Raw genomic sequence first — 16,577 nt, 5'->3', positions numbered from 1 at the left:
AAGGGTCGATCGATTTTGGGTCCCCTCTTATTTTGCCTTTACATAAATGATCTGCCAAGCTGTCTGACGTTTTCGAAAATACATATTTATGCTGACGACGTGCAAATCTACCTAAGTTGTAAAAAATCTCAACTGACAGATGGAATTAACAAATTAAATTTGGATCTTCTTAATATACATGAATGGGCCACAAAAAACAGTTTACATATAAACCCAAATAAATCTAAATTAATAATAGTCAGCAATCGTACCCAAGTTGTTTCGACTGATCTGTCTATACAAATTGGTAATGATTCTATAGAGAGAGTCTATAAATCTAAGAACTTGGGAATTATTTTTAATTCATCAATAACCTGGAAGGACCATGTTTGTTCAACCGCTGGTAAAATCTTTGGAATGCTACGCACCCTTTATCAAACCCAATCTTTCACACCACTGCACATCCGCATACTGCTGGCAAAAACTTACTTAATTCCTATAGTCCTTTATGGCTGTGAATTGTTTAGTAAAGCCGATGCGTATAGTAAACGTCGACTTGAAACAGCATACAATGCAATCGTTAGATATGTTTACGGTATCAAACGCTTTGATAGTTGTGCTGCGTACACTAAATATCTTTATGGTGTAGAATTTGCGCAACTGTTAAATATCAGAGCGTTAATTTTGCTGCAAAAAATTATCTACACCAAAGAACCAACATATCTTTATGACAAACTACGTTTTGGGAGATCAAACAGAAGAATTTTAATAATTCCAAAACAACACCAGCTCCTGATATCTGAATGGCACTTTTTTTCAACGCCGTTCGCCTGTGGAACTCTTTACCTGCGACTATTCAATTCATTGGCAATGCTACTACATTAAAAAATGCTTTATTCGAACACTTCTCCGCTTATATATATATATATATATATATATATATATATATATATATATATATATATATATATATATATATATATATATATATATATATATATATATATATATATAAGCGGAGAAATGTTCGAATAAAGCATTTTTTAATGTAGTAGCATTGCCAATGAATATATATATATATATATATATATATATATATATATATATATATATATATATATATATATATATATATATATATATATATATATATATTTATACACTATTACAAATTCATTCTCTATTGCTACATTTCTGGCTTTTAAAATTTCCTTCTTATTGTTAGAATTTTGTTGCTTGTTATAAAATTATTATCAATTACAATTCATAAATCAAGTCCCAGATTGCATTTACTATCTTACAACATTAATCACATACTGTAATTTAAAAGATCTTTGTATATCTTGTAGTGTGTGAATGAATAAATAAATAAATAAATAAAAAATAATTATGCAGATGCTGATTGGGCGTCAAATTCAGACGACAGAAAATCTACTAGTGGATTTGTCTTCTTTGTGTTTGGAAATCCGGTCTCTTTGTCAAGTAAGAAACAAGCTACAGTAGCCTTGTCATCACTAGATGACAGGGCTACTGTAGCTTGGGCAGAGTACACCCAAAGAAATTTGTTAGTAGGTACAGCAGAAAAGTCTGCTAAAACAGCAGAAAGTCTGCTGAAAAAGGGACAGCAGTCACTGTTTGCTGAAGTAGCAAACATTTCTGCTATATTTTAAGCTCGATTGCAGTAAAACATGTTTTATTTTGGCTGAAACAAATAAAAATGTCAACTGACATATATTGTTTTAACATAATTAAAACAATATCTATAGTATTTGACCAAAAAACTGAATATTTATCGAATTGAGGCATAACAGCAAACAAAATGTTTGCTGATCGTATTTAGGAGCTTGTAAGTATATTACAGTACAAAAATATACCAAAAACTACTTTTGGTTCTTAAATATGCTTTGAGGAAAAATGTATAACCTAAAAATTTTCTAATTTGTTGTTCATTAGGTCCTGAAGTACAAAAATATAACAGCAGACATCGACTGCTGCTTTTAGCAGACTTTTTTCTATGAGTGTATGTTGCACTAAGCCAAGCTGCATCTGAAGGATTGTGGATTCGTGGAATACTTCAAGATCTAAAGGTTGTTGGAGAAGATTATCCAATTACTATATATGAGTACAACGGTGGGTGTATTGCAATGGCAAAGAATATAGAATGCAAAAGATCTAAGCACATTGATATATGCCACCATTTTTTAAGGGATCATATAATGAAGAAAAATCTTAACATAAAGCCTGTATCAACCAAAGAACAACTTGCTGACATATTTACAAAACCATTGGATGTTAATACCTTTGTTACAATTCGAAATTTATTAAAATTATCCAATTGAGAGGGGTATTGAAAATACTGGTTAATACACAACTTTGTTCTTTCTTAATTTAAATTATATAAGTAGGCTTTATTTTCAATACATATAGTATATTAATTTTTCTTGATATACACAATTTTTATTTCTGTGAAAAACCTTAGAACGAAACAATAATAAATTATTTTCTTCAATACAAAACTGACTTTGAATTACAAGAGACCTAGATAGATCGAATTCGGGGTCACAAAATACGGTCTATAAGAGGTTTCACAGAATTGTGATCATGGTTCAGTGGGCATTTTAACAAGCTAGATTTACACCTGGGAGCTAATCACGGCATTCGATATGGAGAACTTTTGAGCGAAATCTAAATTTTTCGGATCACGATATCGAGTTTTTGTGATCGACAATTTTTCGATTGGTAAATTACAATCGTAAAACATTTTTCACTCGTTTTTTACATTGTTTTCGCTATATAAGAATAGTAAATATATTAATTTTTGTTCGAATTGGTAGTAAATTTACATATAATGAACATATTTTGAATATTTAGGACTAATGCAACACCAATAAACGTTAAACAAAAAGTGGTCATATTCGAGTTCGCGAGCGAGCATCCTAACTTGGCAAAGAACCATATATAAAATGCACGTGCTAGATCGATATCCAAGAGATTATGATCAACCAATTGCCGTACCATTCCGTGACAACATAACGCTTCTGGACCACCTTGTAAGCAGTCTGCTAATGTTTTCGGAACAATCTGGTTGGTTCAACAAAGAAAAATAATCATGAAGGTTCAGCGGTTAAAACTAGAAGTGCCCATATGTAATAGGTACTTTTAGTTAATTTGGTATCACAATGGACTGAATAGTCTAAGTGAGCCTGAATCTTAATCGGGCTGCCACTTTAACCTAACCTAACCTAAGACGGCAGACAATTGCAAAGCGATAGAATGTCACCAAAAATTATTTTCCATTTGAACGCCTCCTTCGTCAGCCGAAATCGTCCATTGAGCCTCCAAAGGTGACTTTCTAACAGTGCACACCATTTCAAACCCATGTACTTACACCAATAACAATGTGCACTTTTATTCCTTATTTGTCGCCGAATTATTTTATATTCATCTCATCCTCCAATTAGGAAGGAAGTTGGAGGAATGTAAAAAGAAAGAGATATGGGTCCATAAGATATAATGCAATACAATTTACTTTTTATTTTGAAATCTTCAAAAACATGTGTTTTTCTATTTTGTGCCGCTAACTTAATTTTGTCATTTCATTTTGTTCTGCTTCGTGTTTTGCTGTTTGCAATGCTAGAGAAATTGCATCAAATTTCGATCGAATGACGTGTTCCAAACTTTTAATCGTATCGAAAATTTTTTCGATACGATTATGAATTCGAAATCGAATGCCGTGATTAGCATCCTGTTCGAACAACATTTGTTTATTTAAAATGCATGCGAAATATAAAATTAGTAATGTGGCAAAATGGGTATGGAGTCGGTGAAGTATTGGACACCCCCAAAATTTACCATATTCTTTAATCTTTATACAGTCCAGCCAGAACATCCACTACAGAATAAAATCAAAATAAACCAATTTCATATTACATTTACATATATTCAGTTCATAATATCTTCAAATTTCCCCAGGAAAATATTCATAAAATTCTCCGCAATCTAATGATACAGCCAATTTTAAAGATCTTCAACAATCAAAGTAGAAATAAATTATTCATATGTATTTTCCAAAATACTTGTGATCTATAGGTGAAGACAACCATCTATGGCAACCGCTCAAATTATTTTGGATAACATATTTCATATTGTAGGGATTCTGGTTTGTTTTATTTAAATAGTCCTCGATCAGTTTCCGTTTGCTAATTATTTCTTGCGATACCACTTCGGCTTCAAAAGGCAGTATATTGCAAACCAATTGTAAAAACGGTTTCACTTCGTCGAATTCACATTTGCCAGATATTTCTAATATTACCCTTCCGGACCTTACTGGAGTTACATAATGATCTATCGCCCCTTTTCCTCCTCCCATGCGTTGACCCTGCCCTTTCTTGGTGACAGGTTGCCAGGGCGCAGGTACCCTCCAAATCGCAAACATTCTGTTTACGTCCATTTTACGACCAATTGTTAGACGCATCATTTCAAAATGGCCCCAACGTAAACGACCTCCACCTGTGGCAATAATACCATATTGCTTATGCAAAAGTGAGTTGTGTGTCAATTCAGGTCCACGCATAAACTTCAATTTTTTCTGCATTTTTGGAGGGCGAAGATTTGGTGGGTATTGAGGCATTCTTTCCATAACCCTTAATTTGGGTCTTGCAACTTGCTCATATTCTAGGAAAAATATCAATTTAACAAATTATGCATAATACTCTTATAAACTGATTGTACCATTATACTTGACTGGGACAGCAAAGAACTTTAAACCAGCCGAAAATGGTTTACTGAGACCACCTATAATTTTAAATACATATTAATAATGTAAGCATATTAATTTGATGTTTACACAAACTTCTGGCAGCACATAATAACCGGCTATTACTCAACATATCGAAAACAATTACACTCTACCAAAAACTTGCTGTGACATTAACCATAACCTGCGTGAAGATAGCACAGTCGCTAACTTTCCATAACAGAGTTATAGAAAAATTTACAGGGTGACACAGCTACATTAAAAAAAAACTGAATTAAAATAACCCAAAAACATAAACGTTAACTTTTTCAAAGGATTGGGGTAATATTCAAGTTGAGAAATTGTTGAGAAAATCGAGTTCTCAACAAAAAACAGACATTACCCAAGAAACACAGGATGAGCGTTTTTCAAATGCAACAACTTTTCAGTTTGAGGGTAAATATAATTTTCAACATAAATTCAACTTGACTTGAAATAGCTCATCTTCAATACATCTTCAAATTGTTTGCGAATTACTTCCAATTTGCCAAAATGTTGACGAAATCTTTGAAAAGGTGTTGAAGATAATATGAGAAATCTTTGACAAAACACTACCCTAAAATGCAACGAAAAAACCATGTGGTTTTCAATACTTATTTGTGCAACGAAGTTCGTGGTCAATTGCAAGAAATTAAAAAATGGAAAATTTTAGACAAATAACCAAATAGTTTATAAAAATAGGTAAGTGAAAATAAAAAATTAAATAAAACTTTAAGGAAGTCACTAAATGTATATCTCTTTGCAGAAAACTAAAATTATGGATTCTACGTTCTTGAAAACAGTAAAAAGCTGACTGATGAAAAAATGGTGGACAATTAACTGGAACTGCTTCAAATAGTTTATAATAATTGGTACGTCAATATGAAAAATTAAATAAACACTTTAGAGAAGTCACTAAATTTAAATCTCTTTGCAGAAAACTAAAATCTTTGGATGCTACATTCTTGCAAACATTAAGAAGCTGACCAATGAAAAATGAGTGGCTTATCGACAAGAAAAAGTTTCCAGAAACATTACAAGTGCAACCAATTAAAATTGTTAAAAACAACAAATTGTTGAAATCAACAACTTCTGGATGAAAATGTGCATCACATTAATTCATATGCTATTATCAGTTTAGAATGGATATTTTGTGAATTCCTTCTGCTGGAAATCAATTCTAACACGCGGTCCAAATTTCAAATTGCCCGCATGTTAATATATTTTAATGCTGTTTTATGACACCAAAAGGAAGGAAGTCGAATTATCAATGCAAAAGTGTTTACTAATAATGTTTAAGATATTTAAAGTTTTGTTGTTTGTTTTTTTTTTTTGTTCTTAAATGTTGATATGTTTAATAAGATTATTATTTATCAATTGGTATTGTAGTGTATTATGTAGTGTATTATTATATATTTTATTTTGATGAAAATTAATAAGTTATACAAAATGCATAGAATTTTGGCTTTGACTTTCAATTTGAAGTGAGTATATCATTCATACAAATTTAGGTTGAAAAGTATTTGCAACGATGTTAATTTTGAATTTGACTCGCATCGAAAATTGTTTGACAAATTATTGAGTAGCGATGCATTTCAATTTGAGGATAACACTTGAGATATTATTGCTAATGTGTTGAATTTCACTGTTGAGGGTAATGTCTGTTTTTTGTTGAGAACGCGATTTTCTCAACAATTTCTCAACTTGAATATTACCCTAATCCTTTGAAAAAATGTTTGAAAAATTGTTGAAATTTAGCATTTTTCAAACGTTTGTGTTTATTGGGTACCTTCAAAGTAGAATTCACATGAGCAATAAGCTTTCAAATTTTATCCTCAAATTGAAAAGCATCGCTACTCAATAATTTGTCAAACAATTTTCAATGTGAGGCAAATTAAAAAGTGACATTATTGCGAGTATTTTTCAACCAAAATTTGTATAAATGCTAACCCCACTTCTAAGTGATAATCAAAACCAAAATTATATGGATTTTGTATAATTTATTAATTTCCCAATAAACACAGGATGAGCGTTTTTCAAATGCAACAACTTTTCAGTTTGAGGGTAAATATAATTTTCAACATAAATTCAACATGACTTGAAATACCTCATCTTCAATACATCTTCAAATTGTTTGCGAATTACTTCCAATTTGCCAAAATGTTGACGAAATCTTTGAAAAGGTGTTGAAGATAATATGAGAAAACTTTGACAAAACACTACCCTAAAATGCAACGAAAAAACCATGTGGTTTTCAATACTTATTTGTGCAACGAAGTTCGTGGTCAATTGCAAGAAATAAAAAAAATGGAAAATTTTAGACAAATAACCAAATAGTTTATAAAAATAGGTAAGTGATAATCAAAAATGAAATAAAACTTTAAGAAGTCACGAAATGTATATCTCTTTGCAGAAAAGTGAAATTATGCATTCTACGTTCTTGAAAACATTAAAAAGCTGGCCGATGAAAAAATTGTGGACAATTAACTGGAACTGCTTCAAATAGTTTATAATAATTAGTACGTCAATATGAAAAATTAAATCAACACTTTAGAGAAGTCACTAAATTTAAATCTCTTTGCAGAAAACTAAAATCTTTGGATGCTACATTCTTACAAACATTAAGAAGCTGACCAATGAAAAATGAGTGGCTTATCGACAAGAAAAAGTTTCCAGACAAGAAAAAGTTTCCAGAAACATTACAAGTGCAAGCTAGTAAAATTGTTAAAAGCAACAAATTGTTGAAATCAACAACTTCTGGATGTAAATGTGCATCACATCGTCAGTTTAATTCATATTTTTTTTTTTTTTTTTTTATTTATTTATTTATAATAAAATTCATTACAATATACACAACCCCGCGAAGCCGCAAAGGCTTGTCTGCAGGAAAAAGTACATATGATCCTTATAGCTATTAATTCATTAATACAATTTATTCTATATAAATATTTTTTTTCTCCATTTTCAAAAAATTTCAAAACAACCTTGTCTCTATGGAATTAAGCAAAATTTTACATTTTATGCCTCTTATTTATCACATATTTTATATGTTGTTCGATTATTGATTATCTAATAAGTATTGTTTAAGTACATTTTTTAATAAGAATTTATTTTGTATATTCATTATTTCAATAGGATATTTATTAAATATTGTTGGAATTTGAACAGCTATTGATTTTTTCCCATAATTATTGTTGTATGCTGGTACCTTGTAGCGCCCCTCTACTTTTCTACGTGTATTTTGATTGTGGTCTATTCGCTGTAAGTATTTTCTTTCTGCCATAAATTCAGTACTTAGAACTAATTCATATAAACTATTGATGTTCATCAGCTTCTCTTTTGCCATAAATGTTTTGAGTTTGGTTTTGTCTACATGTTCGGTTCGATCATTTGGGATTGAGTTTGTATCGTATGTTATGTTTCGGTTTGATTCATTAGACTTGGTTCCAATTATTATCTTCATAATTCTGTTTTGTGTGTTTTGCAGAGATTTGCAATGCGTAGAGTTTCCCCATGATGTTATGCCATATCTCAAACGAGATTCGCACAGTGATAAATATGCTTGTTTTACAACATTCATGGGTGCGCAATTGCGTAAGTGGTACAGCACATATGTTGTTTTTTGTAATTTTCTGTGTATATCATCAATATGAGCCTTCCACTTGAATTTGTGGTCAACTGTTATACCGAGATATTTATAAGTTTCCACCTTCTCTATTTCCGTTTGACATGTATCTATTTTATTCCCATCATCAACATTCTGTTCATGTAAACTCTCATTATTATGAAAAAGAAGTTTTATGTTTGATGAGCTCATTTGAGGCGATCTGATGTGCATCATTTTGGTTTTGCTAGCATTTATAATAAGCCCGTTGTCGTGACACCATTTTGTTACATTGTTAAATTCGTTTTGCATGATTTTATGGGCTTCGTTTATATTTTTATGCGTAACAACTATAGCAGTGTCGTCGACATATGCATAAGCAGTGCTATTCTGTAAAGTAAGAAGCATGTCATTAGCGAATATTATGTAGAGTAATGGGCCTAGTTTTGATCCTTGAGGAACACCATATTCTGCAACCATGCTCTTGCTAATATTATTTCCAATTTTCACTTTATATGAGCGATATTGTAAATAGTTTTTGAACCATGAGAGAATATTTCCCCTAATTCCTTTTCTTTCCAAACATTCTATGAGCTTTGTATGTGAGAGCGTATCAAATGCTTTGCTGAAATCTATAAACATCACTATAGTATGTAAATTTTTATTTAAAGGTGAGTACTATGTTCGGTTTTCGAGTTGAAAAACACTTTATTTTCGCGATTACTTTTCCTGAAATAATCAAAATTATAAATGAAAACAAACATATTCCCGTAATGTCTGCCGAAATTTAGAGGAACAAGAAAATGTGCAGCAATTGAGTTAATTTATCTGCTTTATATTGAACTGTTTTAATAAAGTAACCGCGAAAATTTCAACTCGAAAAGCGAACATAGTACTTACCTTAAGGCTTGATTTATTTGGTTTGCAAAGTTTCCCAGAAGTTTATTAATTGATTTTCCTTTCTGGAAGCCATATTGATTTGGATTTATGAGTTCAAATTTGTCGACAAAGTCATTTAGCCTTGTTGAGATTATCTCCTCCAATATTTTTTCTATAATGGGCAATATTGATATTGGTCGATAATTGTTGAAATCGTGTGATGTCCCACCTTTGTATATTGGACGAACTATTGCAGTTTTCAACAGGTTTGGAATTTCTCCTTCGTTCATACTCATGTTTATTAGTGTTGTTATTATTGGAGTAAGTATAATTGAATGGTTTTTTATATCTTTCACACGAATATTGTCGACCCCAGGACTTTTTCTGATATTTAATCTATTAATAATGTTGAATACTTCCATTTCATCGGTGTGATGGATATAAATAGATTGTATTGCATACTCTATTGCCACTATTATTACACGTTTTTATTTTACAATCGTGGACGATTTGTAAGACGTTCTCGCTAAATCATATCTCAACTCTTCCAGATCTGATTTTGAGCATGATTGTGATTCTTTGTATCGTTTGTTGATTTGTTTTGAATTGTCATCTTCTTCTCGTTGTTGCTTATTGGAGTTTTGTTGAAAATTAGGCTCATTGCTTTCTTGTTGTTGTTGATTGGTGTTTGTATTCACCTGTGTGGAGTTTTCGTTGAAGACGAAAGCTTTGTATATGTTGTTGGGTGATTTGTTTCGCGGCTTGCATTGGTGACATTTCCACTCTGCCTTTTTTGTTGGTCCCATTGCATTGTATGTACTTTCAGAAAGCACAGTACGTGGGTTAAAATGAAAACTTTTGTTGCAGTTTTGACAAAGTACAAAATTTGTTGTTTTTATGGGATTCATGCAATGATTGCACATTGTTTGTGGCACAGTTAGGAATGACATTTTACTCTCAATTGAGAAAAAAAACCGAAGAAATCAAGAGAAATAGAGAAGAATCAAACAATGTTATCCGCTGCGTTGATATAGACGACCGTTCGCTTTGAGTGCTACAGGCAGACTATATGCTATTATCAGTTTAAAATGGATATTTTGTGAATTCCTTCTGCTGGAAATCAATTCTAACACGCGGTCCAGTACGTTCCTAATTTCAAATTGCCCGCATGTTAATAAATGTTAATGCTGTTTTATGACACCAAAAGGAAGGAAATCGAATTATCAATGCAAAAGTGTTTACTAATAATGTTTAAGATATTTAAAGTTTTGTTATTTGTTTTTTTTTTGTTCTTATTTGTTTATATGTTTAATAAGATTATTATTTATCAATTGGTATTGTAGTGTATTGTGTAGTGTAGTGTATTATTATATATTTTATTTTGATGAAAATTAATAAATTATACAAAATTCATAGAATTTTGGCTTTGACTTTCAATTTGAAGTGGGGATATCATTCATACAAATTTAGGTTGAAAAGTATTTGCAACGATGTTAATTTGAATTTGACTCGCATCGAAAATTGTTTGACAAATTATTGAGTAGCGATGCATTTCAATTTGAGGATAACACTTGAGATATTATTGCTAAAGGCCGGTATGCACCTCTAGCGAAATTTTCGGTAGCAAAAATTTATTTAAGTCTACAACAAAAAAGCAGGCCTGTGTACACAAATTTTAAACCAGCTAATCGCTTTTGAAAATTGTTAATATATGTTCCAAATATTCCTCAAATAAATTGTTTATTATTTACAGACCTTTTAAAACTTTTACGCACACAATGATTATAATAAATTAAATGTTTGCTGCCAAAATATGCTTTTGACAACCCTGTTATTTTCATTAGAGGTGCGTACCAGCTTACGAAATTGAACGCTACCGAAAATTTCGTTAGCATAAATAGCAATGCATTTCTTATGGGAATGAAATTTTTCGCTAGAGGTGCATACCGGCCTTAATGTGTTGAATTTCACTGTTGAGGGTAATGTCTGTTTTTTGTTGAGAACGCGATTTTCTCAACAAATTCTCAACTTGAATATTACCCTAATCCTTTGAAAAAATGTTTGAAAAATTGTTGAAATTTAGCATTTTTCAAACGTTTGTGTTTATTGGGTTTCGACAAAAATTAAATATATTATAATATCGAAACTAACCCTGCCAACATTTTTTGAATTTGGGGGCGCTTCTGAGAATCCCCAGTACGTTGAAAACAATCATATACGATATCAAAAACTCGTCGGAAAAGCGCCGTCACTATTGAGAAGTTGTACCACGCCAAGTTACTACAAAAAGGTTCCGCATGAGTGCAATTATTAGGTGCCTTTATAGATCAATTTAGAACGACGCCAATAAGAGACCCTCCAAACAATCAGAAAAAGCACATTTTAAGATAGTGGTAAAAGAATCATTGTGGTCGAGTAAAACACGTTTGTTTAGATATTTAATAATTTGATTAATTATTTACAAATTCTTAAAAATATAACATTTATACCACTATCACATCACATTTAACATAATTTTTTGCATTAATGATGAGGTAGAGTTACAAGTAGCGAGTTACATGTTGCAGCGTCTATCAGCCAGTTTGTTTATTTTCGATGGAGACAGCGTGCCTGGAAAAATATTTGAAAAACGATCACTTTATTCTATTTGGAAAGTCGAAAATTGTTCACCATATACCTTTCACAATTTTAAGCGTAATATCTATGTTTTCAGAAGTTTATTTTCGTTTTTATTTAAATAAAATATAACAAGCTGGTTGCGCTTGGCGTTTCACAAAAAATAAAATGGCTTTTGTAAAAGTAGTGATGGCAAAATAGATGTATGAAGTACATTTTGTACTTTATGATATGCTGCCCCCCATCACAGTAGGATGGTTGTAGTGACATTTACGAGTCTGTGGTAACGATGAAGATTAAATGGAACTTTGAAATGCTGGCAGGGAAGTGAAATCTATCATACACTACGATACTAATATATAATAATTAATTTATTAAAAATATTGTTTTTATATTGATGCGTGTTTAATAACCCGATAATTGAAACACAGTTATTTCCAAATAACCACCATCTACAATTTATTTACTATGACTTTACACTCATTAACTTTACATTTCGTTCACACTGATGTTATTCGTTTGACGCTTTAATTAAGACTGACTCGTTAGCAGCATGTGAGCGCTTTTATATATGATGGTTTGGCAATGCAAGAATATTCTGGCAGCACTACAATATTCTGGTAACGCCAGAACATTCTTTGACAACGCTAGAAGAATCTACGACCATTAAGTTATTCATCTGATTACTGCCAAACACATGTACACTCACATAGATATATGCTCGCATTACTACACAACAATAACAATAACAATGACAATAGACAATGAGATGAAATGAGAATGCAAATAACAAAGCAAAGGGGTTATTATACTATGAGAGAATAAGAACTAACATTTCGATATGAAAATAAGCAAACAAAAGAACATAAAAGAAATTTAGGAAAGAACCAGAAAATGAATAGATGATTCCAACAAGTGATAACGAAATTTTATCGTTACAATTTGAAATTTTAAATTCACGGAAACTAATTTAAATAAACTTAAATCTATAATTATCAAATTCGTAACACTGCCTCCCGCTTAATGCGCTTTACAGACTATAATATATTCCGGACGACAGTGCTCGTGTTGAACATATCCCATATATTGTGCACATTATAAGTAAAGTCCGAAGGCATAATCGATACTGCTGTATGTTTATGGGATCGATAACACATTTACCGATTATTTATTCATCGTCGACAAGTCGTATCGATCCGACACACTGCACGATTCTTTACAAACACCGACATTCCGTCCGGAATAACTGATAGTCTGTAAATCGCATAAGCCTGTTCGTCCCGAACAGACACAGAACCTGTTCCATAAAGAGTTAATCGTTCCGGATGTACAACTTTCATCTTTGATTTAGGGCTGTCTTACTTCTGGATCCGGTATACGACATCATTGATCTTCTTGATGACTTTGTATGGGCCTTCCCACTGTGTTTGCAGTTTAAGACATAATCCTTTCTTTCGTTGCTGGTTAAATGACGTAGAATCATGTATGGCTGATCTATACGACAGCAAAAACTTTGGTATATGATCGTCCCAGTCTCGTTGGCCGTTATCCATCACCTTTCGAAGATGTTCTTCCAGAGTGCGATTAAACCTTTCTACCATGCCATCAGACTGTGGATGCAATGGCGTAGTCCTTATTTTCTTGATATCAAAGTAGTCACACATCTCTTGGAATATGGCCGATTCAATATTTCTTCCTTGGTCTGAGTGTATTTCGGACGGCACACCGTAGCGACATATCCAGTTCTTGGAATGGCATAAACTTCTGGCCACTTGCTGAAATAATCCATGACCACAAGAACATATCGGTTCCAGAATCACTTACTGGGAAAGGCCCTGCAACGTCCATTGCTATTCTTTCAAATGGCGCTCCTGGACTATACTCTTGCATAAGACCTCCACTTTTTCGTCTTGGTCCTTTCGCCTTTATGCACTTCTCGCAATTTGCCACCCATTCAGCAATTGATTTCTGGCATCCAACCCAGTAGAATCGTTGCTTCACTTTCTCGGCTGTTTTGGTTATTCCCAAGTGACCTCCACTACGTCCATTGTGGAATTCCGTCAAAACATCGCTTATTTTAGAATCCGGTACGATTATTAAATTTCGGCTGCTCTTACCATCTTCGCTTTCCCATTTACGTTGAAGTGTTCCATTGACCAGACATAGACTGTCCCATTGAACCCAGTATGATTTCATAAGTGGGCTTTCGGCTGCGATGTCTTTCTTGCTGGGTTTCTTATCTCCTTCCTTCGCCGAAATAATTTTGCTCAAAATGGGATCTTTACGCTGTTCTGCTGGCCAGTCCACTCCAGATTCGATGTGCAACAGCCTGATATCCACGATTTCTTCATTATGTTCAGCTTTTGAGCAGTGTTTGCACTCGACATTACAAGGTCGACGAGACAAGGCGTCCGCGTTGCCGTGTTTGCCACCTTTTCTATGCTCGATACTGAAATCATAGCTTTGGAGTCTTTCTATCCAACGTGCCAGCTGAGCTTCCGGATTCTTGAATTGAAGCAACCATCGTAGAGCTGAATGATCAGTTCTTAACAAGAAATTCTGTCCATACAAGTATTTGTGGTAATGCTTTACGCTTTCTATGACTGCAAGCAACTCCCTTCTCGTTCCGCAATGGTTCTTTTCGGGCTTGGATAACGTTCGGCTAAAATATCCGCTGACCTTCTCTTTACCATCTATCTGTTGGGACAACACACCTCCAATTACGTATCCAAAACACATTTTTCACCAGGAATAGGATATGCCAGGGCAGGAACAGAACATAAAAGTTCTTTTAGATGATGGAATGACTCCTCCTGTTCCTTGTTCCACTGGAACTTCGTACCTTTTTGGGTTAATTTATGGAGGCTTGCGGCGATGCTGGCGAAGTTTGGTACGAAACGCCTGTAGTATGTGCATAACCCAAAGGAAGCTGCGCAACTCGTGGAGATTCCGTGGACGTGGCCAATCTTTTACTGCTTGAATTTTGTCTTCATTGGTGGATATGCCCTCTGCCGTAACATGATGACCCAGGTACTTAACTTCTCGCTGGAAAAGCGAGCACTTCTTAGCGTTAAGTCGTAGACCAGCGGCTGGCAGTTGGTGAATAACATCCTTCAAGTTCTTAAGGTGCTCGTCAAATGTCTTGCCCATAACTATGATATCGTCTAGGTATATCAAGCAGGACTTCCAATGCAACCCCTTTTAGCACCCGCTCCATCAATCGCTCGAACGTAGTCGGAGCATTGCAGATCCCGAATGGCATTACATTGAATTGCCAAAGACCGCCATTAACGCCAAAAGCTGTCTTTTCTTTGTCTTTCTCGGCGATCTCTACTTGCCAATATCCACAAATAACCTGCAAATCAAGCGTGGAAAACCATGTTGTTCCGGCTAATGTGTCCAACGTGTCATCAATGCGTGGAACCGGATAACTGTCCTTTTTGGTAACATCATTCAATTTTCTGTAGTCCACGCAAAATCGTGTACTTCCATCTTTCTTTTTGACTAGCACAACTGGCGAGCATCAAAGACTTGATGATGGTTCGATCACACCACTTTCCGCCATTTCCTTTACGAGCTTTTGAACCTCATCTCGTTTTGCTAGAGGGACACTTCGTGGTGCCTGTTTTATGGGTCTTTCTTCTGTGGTATTTATTTAAGACTGACTCGTTAGCAGCATGCGAGCGCTTTCATATATGACGGTCTGGCAATACGATAACATTCTGGCAGCACTACAATATTCTGGCAACGCCAGAACATTCTTTGACAACGCTAGAAGTTATTCATCTGGTGGCTGCCAAACACATATACACTCACATAGATATATGCTTGCATTACTACAACAACAATGAGAATAGACAATGAGATGAAATGAGAATGCAAAATAACAAAGCAAAGGGGTTGTTATTCTATGAGAGAGTAAGAACTAACATTTCGATATGAAAATAAGCATAAAAGAAATTAAGGAAAGTACTAGAAAATGAATAGATGATTCCAACAAGTGATAGCGAAATTTTATCGTTACAATTTGAAATTTTAAATTAACGGAAACTATTTTAAATAAACATAAATCTATAATTATCAAATTCGTAACACTGCCTCCCGCTTAAGCCTGTTCGTCCCGTACAGGCACAGAACCTGTTCCGTCAGGAGCCAGTCGTTTCAGATGTACAACTTTCATCTTTGATCTAGGGCTGTCGTCCTTCTGAATCCGGTATACAACATCATTGATCTTCTTGATGACTTTGTATGGGCCTTCCCACTGTGTTTGCAGTTTAGGACACAATTCTTTCTTTCGTTGCGGGTTAAATAGCAGAACCAATTCTTCTTCTTACAGCACGATCGTATCTCGCCTTCATTCTGTTGCTGACCATTTTTATTTTCTTGCGCACTGATTCGTGAACTTCTCCGAAAGTGTTTGGGATGTCGTTTCTGTTTTCTTCCATGGCGAGCTCATTAGGTTTAGCGCCGAATATCAGATCTCCAGGCTACTTTAACTCAGTTCCGAATAGAATATTGGCCGGTGTTCGATAGGTGGAATCATGAATGGCAGATCTATAGGACAGCAAAAACTTTGGTATATGCTCGTCCCAGTCCCTCTGGCCGTTGTCCACCACTTTTCGAAGATGTTCCTCCAGGGTGCGATTAAACCTTTGTACCATGCCATCGGATTGTGGATGTAATGGCGTAGTCCTCATTTTCTTGATACCAAGGGATTCACACATC

The 16,577-nt window shown here is 33.8% G+C and overlaps 1 protein-coding gene and 1 long non-coding RNA gene across 3 annotated transcripts; both read right to left on the bottom strand.

The window, feature by feature from the left end:
• Positions 1-3,898: 3,898 nt before the first annotated feature.
• mRpL16 (mitochondrial ribosomal protein L16) lies at positions 3,899-4,983 on the bottom strand. Of its 2 annotated transcripts, none has more exons than XM_075299940.1 (3): positions 4,832-4,983; positions 4,711-4,773; positions 3,899-4,653 (listed from the first exon to the last, which is right to left on the bottom strand). In XM_075299940.1, the coding sequence occupies exons 1-3, from the start codon at positions 4,866-4,868 to the stop codon at positions 4,034-4,036; spliced, it is 720 nt and encodes a 239-aa protein (XP_075156055.1). In that variant the 5' UTR covers positions 4,869-4,983; the 3' UTR covers positions 3,899-4,033. The 2 variants fall into 2 exon arrangements, with proteins under 2 accessions (XP_075156055.1, XP_075156054.1); XM_075299939.1 differs by having other exon boundaries at positions 4,826-4,956.
• A 6,678-nt stretch (positions 4,984-11,661) lies between these two features.
• Positions 11,662-12,248, bottom strand: LOC142232227 (uncharacterized). The gene is made up of 2 exons (XR_012721064.1): positions 11,914-12,248; positions 11,662-11,846 (listed from the first exon to the last, which is right to left on the bottom strand). It is a non-coding gene; the product is annotated as an uncharacterized LOC142232227 (long non-coding RNA).
• Positions 12,249-16,577: the final 4,329 nt, after the last annotated feature.

The sequence above is a fragment of the Haematobia irritans genome, chromosome 3, assembly GCF_050003625.1.
Source record: "Haematobia irritans isolate KBUSLIRL chromosome 3, ASM5000362v1, whole genome shotgun sequence".
Classification (NCBI taxonomy): Eukaryota; Metazoa; Arthropoda; class Insecta; order Diptera; family Muscidae; genus Haematobia; species Haematobia irritans.
The sequence above is the reverse complement of the archived record's forward strand: the minus strand, read 5'-3'. Positions and strand labels throughout refer to the sequence as shown.